This window comes from Ammospiza caudacuta, chromosome 5 (genome assembly GCF_027887145.1).
Source record: "Ammospiza caudacuta isolate bAmmCau1 chromosome 5, bAmmCau1.pri, whole genome shotgun sequence".
Classification (NCBI taxonomy): domain Eukaryota; kingdom Metazoa; phylum Chordata; class Aves; order Passeriformes; family Passerellidae; genus Ammospiza; species Ammospiza caudacuta.
Window position 1 is genome coordinate 11,803,325 of NC_080597.1, and position 9,957 is coordinate 11,813,281.

The 9,957-nt window shown below is 36.7% G+C and overlaps 1 protein-coding gene across 6 annotated transcripts in view; it reads left to right on the plus strand.

The window, feature by feature from the left end:
* The window catches only part of BICD1 (BICD cargo adaptor 1), a 172,327-nt gene extending 165,902 nt beyond the window's left edge, over window positions 1–6,425 (plus strand). For 3 of the 6 annotated variants that reach the window (XM_058804698.1, XM_058804692.1, XM_058804693.1), the window contains one exon: window positions 747–6,425. In XM_058804698.1, the coding sequence (XP_058660681.1) occupies window positions 747–834 (88 nt within the window). In that variant the 3' untranslated portion in view covers window positions 835–6,425. The remainder of the gene's footprint in view (window positions 1–746) is intronic. The other 3 variants (XR_009274745.1, XM_058804694.1, XM_058804695.1) reach the window with 3 other exon arrangements.
* The last annotated feature ends 3,532 nt before the right edge of the window (window positions 6,426–9,957 follow it).

Below are 9,957 nucleotides of genomic sequence, written 5' to 3' on the forward strand. Positions count from 1 at the left end.
CTACTCCAGCCCCTGTGAGCTGGTTCAGACCTCTCTGTTCTATGTGCCAGTGAGTGCTATAAATGCACTCCAGACAGGTGAATTAACAGGTGAATGATGTTATCAGACAAATTGTACATGAGAAACAGTAAAATGACAGAAATATATGACAGAACAAAAAGGGTTTGAGCAGCATAAAACCCCAAAGGAAACAAAACATAAGAAATCCCCACACTTCGGGAGTGTAAATTACATAACGTGTAATGGTTAAGGGGCCTGATGAAGAAGGCTACACTGTATTTGTACAAATGAACTAGTAAATAGGTCAAATTCAGGAGGCATTACATTTTCACAGAGCTATGAAACCTGATTTCCAGCCTTCATTTCCAAAAGGGAATCAGCTACAAATAGGCAATCTTTAATACTCACCTAAAGATGGCACCTGCATCTTGTCCTTCAAATTTGCTCTCATTTCATAGATGCATTTTTTTCTCCACACGGTCTTTGTCATCCCAGCATGCAAACAGCAATTGTGTTCAGGAATTGTGAAGTGGGATATCTGGTCCACCTCACAAACACATCCAAGTCTCACTGACTTGCTGTGCACTGAGAGTTTTCTGCATGTATACTGAGTGTCTGAGGATATGGATTTAGAGATGAGGCTTCACCCCATTTTAAAGTTCATTTCCAGCCCTGTACTATTTACATGCTTGTAAAATTTTGCCTTGTATTTTAAGCACTTTTTCTCTTTTCTTTTTAATTTTCAGTCCTAATGCTCTTCCAGAAGAGCAGCCACATTCCAGCTCTCAGTGTGCCCCTCTCAACTGTCTCTCTAAGCCTCCTCCTTACCCCTAATCTTCATATGCAACGCAAGAGAGAATGCAAACAGAGCGGAGCTCATGCAACAAAGGTTGGGGTTGTTCCCAGCAAGTGGGTGGACAATCCTGCCTTGTTGCTGCATTGGCAAGTCTGGATTCATATCCCCTGCTCTGGCAACTGAGGGAAGGTTGAGAAGAACACCGCAAAGCACAGAGCCCAACCTATCAAGAAGACTTTTTGTGGTTCCTCTGATTGTACTCAAACTGTGCTATCACAACTGAAGTGTAGTGAAATTTAACAACTCAACAAAAAAATGTTCCTCCCAGCTGCTTGGCTTTACCTCTGAAATGATGAGAGACTTAAGCCAATGTTAAAAAAATATGTTACAAAAATCCTACCCTCACATCCCTAAGTTCAGCCATAGGAACCAGTTCAAATTTCTTTTTGTCTTCAAGGGTGTGATATTTATTTCTTACTTTATTTGCACCAGAATTTTGTGTTTATAAAATACAGTCCGTTTTTTTTTTTTTTTTGTGAGAGTTGTATTTAACTAATTTTATTTTTTAAATCCAAGCAGAAATAGCTTCAGTGAAGAATGACTGTGTTAATATTAAAAAAAAGGCTTGTTGCATTGGCCAGCATATGGCCAATTTTTATTGCACAAAAATGTTGGAAATGGGTTGAATTGGAATGTTAACAATGACTGTATATTTTGCTGCTGCACTGATATTGTTTATGCACTTGTTTTTTTTAATTCCTATGACACTAGCTTCTGGTTTTGTTCTAGCTCTTCACTGAAAGATAATTATTAAGCCTAAGAAGGAGATGAAAGGATAATGTACTGATTTGTTTTCAGTTGTTTGCTTGCATTGTAATTATACTTCTCGCATCATGAATTGGTGCTGTTTTTTGGGATTACTTTCTATTTGGTATCTGAGAAAGAAAATCTAAAATAAGTAAAATGCTGTGTGCTAATTGAGAACATTCTTTCCTCCCACTCCCATATTCAGGATCCTAGCTCAAGGCCTTACCAGGAAAGGCTGGTTTGAGTGGGGAAGTCGTGTGCGTTTCGTGTGAAGTATTCTGTGGAGAAAGAGCTCATGCAGGTAGGGTTGATGGTGTGGATCAAAGTCAGCAGGACTTTACTGTAGTGCATTTTTTCCTTGCCAAAAATCAACAGACACAGAACCTTAGCTCATGTCAGTTTATGACAAATACTCAGGTGATCAACACTACGCAGACTCTATCGCAACAGTGCACAGTGTTCCTAGTTAAAGATTCTTTCCTGCAAAAGCTGAGTAAGCCTGTTTTTTTTTTTTCTTAAAAGCAGTGAGTTTCAGAACAAAATCAAGGGTAGAGGAATTTATTTTGCACGGTACTTGGCAGCAAGGGAAATTGCTAAACAGAGGGTTCAGCATCTGTGGGTTTCCCATCCGGTCATCAGGTGGAGCAACAAGTCTTCAGTGCTGCCTACTTGTTGGTAACTAGCAGGCTCCTTGTTTTGTTAGGTGGCCTTAATTTATTTACAGAAGAGAGGCTTGGATATTTCCACATGTCTTTATTCCTTCTCTGCAGCACATGTTTGACCAACAAGTGGGAAACACAGTACAGCCTAAGGTACGGGGCAGCTGGGGAAAAAAATTGCTGCAAGTGTGGCTGGAACAATTCTTTCAAATTCTGCCTGAATCTGAGAAAATGAAGTCAGATTTTTTAGTAACAGTGCTTACCAAATGTTACAATACAGAAAACATCAGCAGAGGAAAGAATCGGTGACCACTCAGTGTGCCTAACAAATCATTATTACCATAGTACCAAGAACAAAGGTGCTGTAAATAGAAATATTTTATGTCATCAACAACGTCTGTCGTGTAACCTTGGCAAAGCAGCTGAGCTGTAGTAACAAAATACTCAGAGATAGAGAAAATAGGAACAAACTGATACCCAGTCCTGATCAGATCAAACAGATAACACTTGGCAGTGTTGTGACTTTGGTTTCCATGGGGTTCACATGATTTTTCTCATATACCTTTACATCACTATTCAGTATCATAATTAAGCTGCCTGTTGTCTTGTTATGGAAAGGTCAAGTGAAACTTGTTCAGCTCCATCATGGTGTCTGACACTGAGTTTAGCTGCTATTTTGATTTTTTAAAAAATCCCCACAGTATTTTGTCTGAGGCAAATTCAGGTTTCAAAAAGCATCTCCAGATTCCTGACCTTGTCTGACTGGTGTAAGAATATCTGTGTCCAACAAAGACAGCTACTGTATATTGTTAATAGGAGAAGGAGTTTGCATAGCACTTTGAATGCAGTTACCACTGACTGCACTTGGAATAGTTTTTCCTATTTTCTTATCCAAATCAAAGGCATTTTCCTAAACTTTAGTTAAGCAGTAGTTCAGTGAAATATGTTTCCTTTCTATATAGATACAAATTTATTGGGGAAAAAAAAGGTTATCAAAAAGTTTAGAAACATATGCATGTCCATGTGGATCAAGAGTTATGAAAGAACATCCAGTGGTATAGAAGTTGTGGCCCTGTTTTATAGAAATAAATGTTTTTATTCTCTTAAGTTTTAAATTTTTAATTCCTAAGTTTTCAATTTACATTTTTTTATATGTAATAAAATGTAATTGTTGGAAATGTGAGAGAACTAGAAACAAATCAACTTTGATGTACAAATGGTTGTAGTTATTGCATTGTAAGTTAAAAAACTCTGTAGGTCCCTGGGACAACTTTTGTCAGTTAACCAGTATAAAATAAAATAAAATACATACCTTGAACTTAAGATGAAAACCTCTTCTTTGTTATATATTGATTGATAATATAAAACTTTGAGATTTTGTAGGGAATATTTACATGCAGACAAAACCAGAAACAAAAGCCTGGGTTTTTTTAAGGGTTGCAAAATTTTGCCCATTTAAAATTAGTTTACATTGTGTTGATATCTATTCTGATTTTTAAGGATTAAGAAAAAATTATAGATATATTTGTAATGGTTGAGTATACTTAGAAACACAGCTATGTGTTCTACTCAGTAAGGAGGCAATTCAAATCCTGCTCTGACTTTTGTGTCTGAAACACAGCTTTTGTTTTCTATGATGGCCTTGAAATTTCTTTGGATTTGAAATAGCCTACTCAAAATAGGGTCATTTAGGTCAAAACAGGAGCATTTTGGTTTGGGTTTTATTTTCTGATGTAGTGAAAAATTATTCCTTGTTCAGTGAAATTATCTGCTTGTGGAAATCCAGTTTATAGGAAATGTGTGAGGAAAAGAAGAAAAGGAAAGAAATAGAAAAAAAAAATATAAAAAAAGAAAAATATGAAAAATAAATTGTAAAATGTAATAGTATGGAAAAATATATTTTCTATCAGTCAGAACATATATGGAGGTTTTAAAGAAAGAGGACATAACTGTTTTTCATGCTAATTGTATAGGATTTTCTGCCTTCTAAATGGGGGCAGTAGTGATATTCTTTCTGATTGATCTGATTGACAGGTTGGCATCTCTGTGCTTTCTCTATCCACATTTTTCACAGTAAATTAATGTAATCATAGCTATACAGCAGAGTTTGTAGAATGAAACTAATTAACGCTGCAAGTTTTAATGCCAAGTGGATTTTCAGTTTGTTTTATATTTTAAAAACAATGACAAAGTTGTTTAAGCCATTTACCATATTAATGTGTGTACATAAAGGAGATTATGTTATGAAATATAACCTCACTTACGAAATATGACCTCACCTATGAAGGCTGCTCACCATAATTATGTTGGAATTACTTAAGTAAGCTGTCAGTAAAATCTGACCTTATCCCACTGGGAATGACACTCAAGAGTCCAGGCCCTAATTTTGGTACCAACCTTGTGGTTCATCCTGCATTGCCAAAGTCAGTAGCTGTGCTGTCAGCTCCACTTACAGCTGGACTGACCATCATCATCATAAGGTATAAATTACATCAGCCTTTCTGAGGTCTGTTCCTTTCTTTGGCAGAAGATGCCTATCCATTGAAGTTACAGTAAATTTCTTTCTTTTGTTCCTCGGAAATCTTCTTTTGAGAATGGCAGGGACTGATGTTTTACCTTTGAAGTATGATAATTGCTATAGTTACCTCTTTAAAAATTCCAGTCATCACTTCTTCTTCAGTTTTCCTTTGCTGTGTGTGCAGTGAGTCTGAAAGGGATAGATACTATTCAGACTTTTTTAACCATTAAGGGTTTTTTTTTTAGTGTAATTAAGCATCCTGTGGAAAAGCAATTGCCTTTCGCCTTCAGGCACAAATACATCAAAATATGCAATGGAAAATGTGTGCATGACATTGTTAACATCGTGTAGCTTCTCCATGTCCATAACTAAGCTAGAAAATTCTTATTTCTTGTGTGATATGCATATTCCTCTTGCTAGGAGGGCAAGAGAACTATCACAGAGAGTCTGTATCTTTCATTTGGAGGTGCAGAGTTTAAATCCTTATTGGTTTTTAATCTGTTTCCTGTAGAGTTCTTGAAAATCCCCTTTGTGAAATGTAATGGCACCCAAGTGACAAAGTGACAAAAGGTAAAGGAAAAATCCAATATTTCATTACTGGAGTTAACGTGTGGGCAGACTCTGGGTGATAGAGCCTTGTATTTCAAAAGTGTCTTTCTACAAAGCTATTTGTTTAGATTATCATGATTAGCTGTAAAAGAGTGGCTAAGAGTGTATGTTTTTTCTCAGTGTTAGTAATCTGAGTTTTTATTGAATAGGTGGTTGCTTGATTTCAAAAATATTTTGGAAAATCAGTAAAGAAGAATTTTATAAAAGTTTCAAGTAAACTGGCTTGCTAGCTAGTTGGTCTTTTATCAGCTATGAACAAGAAATAAGAGTGATCTAGCGTATTTTATTATTATTTCTCCTGTTCACAGATATGGCTATGTGTGCTATGCCAGTGGTTAAATTAAGTCCATTTTATTACTTATTTCCCTATTGATTTTCAGCCCTGTGGTTTGACTGTTAAAGGGTTAATTAACTTGATCCTTTGTAAACAATTAAAAAAAAAAGAAAACCGATGTTTTGTGATTTTTGTAATCTATTTAATGTTTCCATTTGCATGATGTTCTGTATTTAATGAACCATACAGATTGCTGTGTTCCTTTCAAAAGAGTTTTAGCATTGGTGGAGTTTGTGACAAACACAAATTTGTATACTGTATGTTTACTGCTGTAATAACTCAGCTACTCCTATGTTGAATTGACATTATGTTGTCCTGCCTTCTTGGGGTTAAATGATGAAGTGTTTCTAGGTGGTGAAGAATATAAAAGTATATATGTTCATTTGCTAAAGACTGAATATTGGAAACTCTTCTTGTTGCTACTTTATGCTAAAAGCAAAAAAAGTTAAATAATTCTTGTTTCCAAAAATGCATCATTTATTTTTAAAATTGAAGTAATTCTCATGTTAACTTTTCCTTGTCCTTGTAGACAATCCTAGATTAATACCTTGTGAGGGATTCATAAAGTCTGTGCTTGTACATGTGTAATATGATCATGCAGTCAAATGGTTGGGAAAAACACTCTAGTGCTGAAGAAAATAATTTAAAGAAGCTGATATACTGATTCTTACATCTTTATGTTCCAATTAAAATTACAGTGTAATGCATAACTGTTCCAGTGAATAAACTGGCCATTTTTGTTCATTTAACACCATTCTGTCTGGTCTGCTTCTATTTACAGCAGTTTGCAGTGCTTAGAATTTCACAATCATTTAATTCTTAGAGATCAATCAAAGGTATCAAAGAGGAAATTAAGAAGGGAAATCAACATTAGAGGAAAGGGAATCAGAATTAAAGCCAAGATGCTTCCTCTGTTTTCTGAGTTTGAGGCAGATACTAAAATACAGTTTCCCCATATAGTGTTTCCATCAGATTTGAGTGATCTCTGAAATGCTGCAACATCTGCACAAACTTTCAGCACAAGGACACTCTGCAGGATGCAGATCTCCATCCTCAGGGGATGTAGAAGCAAAAGAGCTGAATCAAGATACATTTGGCTTGGCGATGCTGTACCATACCTGCTTTTTTACAGTAAGGAACATCCTTTTTCCTTGCAGAAGAGCCATGCTCTGAAAGCAGAGAGGTGAAAATCCCCCCACATTGATCCAGGAGCTCAGCCCTGGCAGGAAAGTGCTGCTGCAGCTCCTCTGTGAACCTTGCTGCTCTTAGGTCCCTGAGGGGTAGACAATGTCCAGCTTTTAGAAATAGGCCAGGAGGATTCTGGGGAAAGGATTGCATCTCCAAGCTTGCTGTGGTGTTTGACTCAATGGGAACAGTTGGACAGCTGGGCTGGTTTTTGGCTGGCTGGGGAGGTGCTTTGGATAGAAACACAAATTGTGCATGGAGTCTGAGAGCTGTGTTTGGCTGGGTTCTTCCCACTTGTCTCTTCCTTTTTCTCACCTAGCAGGGGTTGCTCTCCCACATTACCTTTTCTCATTGCAGAAGTGCCTTGGGCAACAGGTTCCACTATGATTTAGCAGAACTGTGACTGCTAGAATTTTTTACACTGGCTACTCCTCTTTTTCAATTTTGAGTTAAGGGTTTCTGTGAGTTGAAGCAGACTTCTTCAGTGTGTTTTGAAAGCAGTTTCACAGAGGATTACCCCTTGTGGGAATGTTCTGATTTCAAAGATGGTTTCAGAAACTTCTAACCCATATTCCTTCTTCCCCTTTTTCTGTGTCATCCCTTCAGCTGGTCCTGTGCAGGGCTCTGAGAGGCAATGGTATGAGTAAGGTCACCGAAATAAACTGGGGAAAAAACCCAACAAACTGAAAAACCCCTCAAAAATATAACTTTTGTTTCCAAAGAAAATGTCTATGTAATTTCTGCCTTGGGAAGAAGCATTACTCCACATTCTGGAGCAGGAGGTAACTTCTGACCATTGTACTCTTGGTTTTCTGCTGTATACACACCAGATTTTAATGGGAAAGATCCTGAAGCTGAAGTTTTCAGTGACTGTGGCAGCAATTCTTGGTTTCTAGCTACCTCTCTTAATAAATCCTGCAGTTATACATAAAGAAATGCAGAGCACTTCCAGTTGTACCTAAATGCAGCAGGAGCTGTGGTTTGACTCTCCTAACACTATAAATAAACACTGACAGGGCACTGGCAAATGAGGTATTCAACAATGTTGAAACCTTGGGTTGATTTTACCAATAATAAGAACAGAGATAGTAATTATGGAGAAGGCCTGGCAACCACATCTTCTAGCAGCCCATGAATGACAAACATGGAAGATTTTTTATATAGAACAAGACGGAGGGGGAAAATGGAGCTAAAATAGATAGTCATAATTATGTGCATCCTGGGAAAAATTATTTGGAATAAAGCCAGTTCTCATCTGTTTGTTTATGGTAAAGGCACAGGCACAACTGCTTTCTTTTCAGTAGAAGGTTTGAGTGATTGCCTGGATGGAAGAAGAAAGTCTTAACTTTGCACAAAAATAAGGCTCAGTGCTATAGTTATCAACTCAGCAGAAGCTTAATAAACCAGTAAAAAATATTGACCTTTGCAAGATGGATTTTCTTTCCTTCTTGACTAGAGTGGTATATTAGAAAACACATATTTCCTTCATTATTATTTATATATTCTCTTGTATCACAGTGGAAGTATCCAGCTTGAGGAATATGATTTCTTGGTTGGTTTTAGAGAAACAAAAAATTTTAATTTATTGTATTAACAATTTATGATTGAGAAAATATTATTTGTGAGAAAGCTCTATATGAGGGGGGAAAGAAGGATTTTCATATCCTTTAACTGAGTTATCAGGGAACTTTGGAAATAAATAATGAGACAGTTGTTTCCATTTATGTTATTTCATGGGATTTCCTACCTGTGGAGGGTTTTAATATTTTTAAGCATTGATTATGTCTCTCAAGGAAATTGATTTTTGTTATTCAATGCTGTCATATTGGTTGAAGTATTAAAACTGAAGCTATTTACTCAGATTGGAAACATGTTATGGAAAGCGACATTGAGTGCAGAGCTTCCTTGAAGAGCAAATTCTGAATGTAGAGGATGTGAGCCCAATATCTGGTGACCAGTTTGTGATTCAACTTCAGCCTTGCAAACCATAACATCAGAATTTACATAAATGCACTCAATAAAAATACCAACAATTTCAAATTCCTACACTACTGAAAAGGAAAATGCCTCTGTGAAGCCACCATGGCTTTCAAAGGTTTTTGTTATCTTAGACAAATGCAGGGTAACTCTTTTTATCTTCAGAGCACTCTATGCATATTAATTCTTTCCCAAAACACTTCTGTGAGTTGGGTGCTGTTATGTCTCACCTGCAGATAGGCAAATGAAGAGTGTGTGATGGGAAAACACCAACACTGAGTGAAGTGATTACGTGCAATCCTTCACCTCTCCACATACCTGCACATGTTAAATACCAAAGTGGTTTTAGATGTGGGCAGGAAGGTGAGTTATTTACTCCATGTGGTACATACACTGCCCCAGAACCTGCATTGCTCAAGGGCTGGAGTTGGCTCAGAGCTTTTTTTCCTATTTCTGCAGTGCTTAGTATGGATAGAGATTCACTATAAATAGCTGGAGTTTAACATTCTCTTGCTGGTTTCATTTCTGTAGACCTATGCCCTCCTTCTGACTGTCTGCCAGGCTTGTAAACCAGAATGGCCATTTGAGTCACCAGACCCAAGACAAAAATAATGCCTGAACATGGGAAAACTTTTCTTTCCCCAACAATGATAGCTCAGTAAAATATAGATGCTCTTATTGTGGTAAAGAACATTAATTTTCTTTTAAGTGACTCAAGCCCATTAAAAGGGTGTTGAAAACCATGAATATAAATCTGTGACAAAGCACAAATGGAGATTCTGGAGGTTCTGGAGTTTCAGACCCCTCATCTGTGCAAATGGGCTTATTTTATCTCTGCTGGAATATAAACACATGGCAGATTTCATTATGGAAAGGTACAGCCATTTGCAGTGCATAAAGCCTAGCATAGATATACACTATAAAGATAGTTTGAAGTACTAAGTTCCAAAGTTAGACAATATTAGATATCTGGGGGTAAAAATAAGTTTAAAAAAATTATGAATAGAATGTTGTTTTTTTTAGATTCAGGATAAAACAGTGAGTTGAAGTTGAATACAAGCAACATTTATAT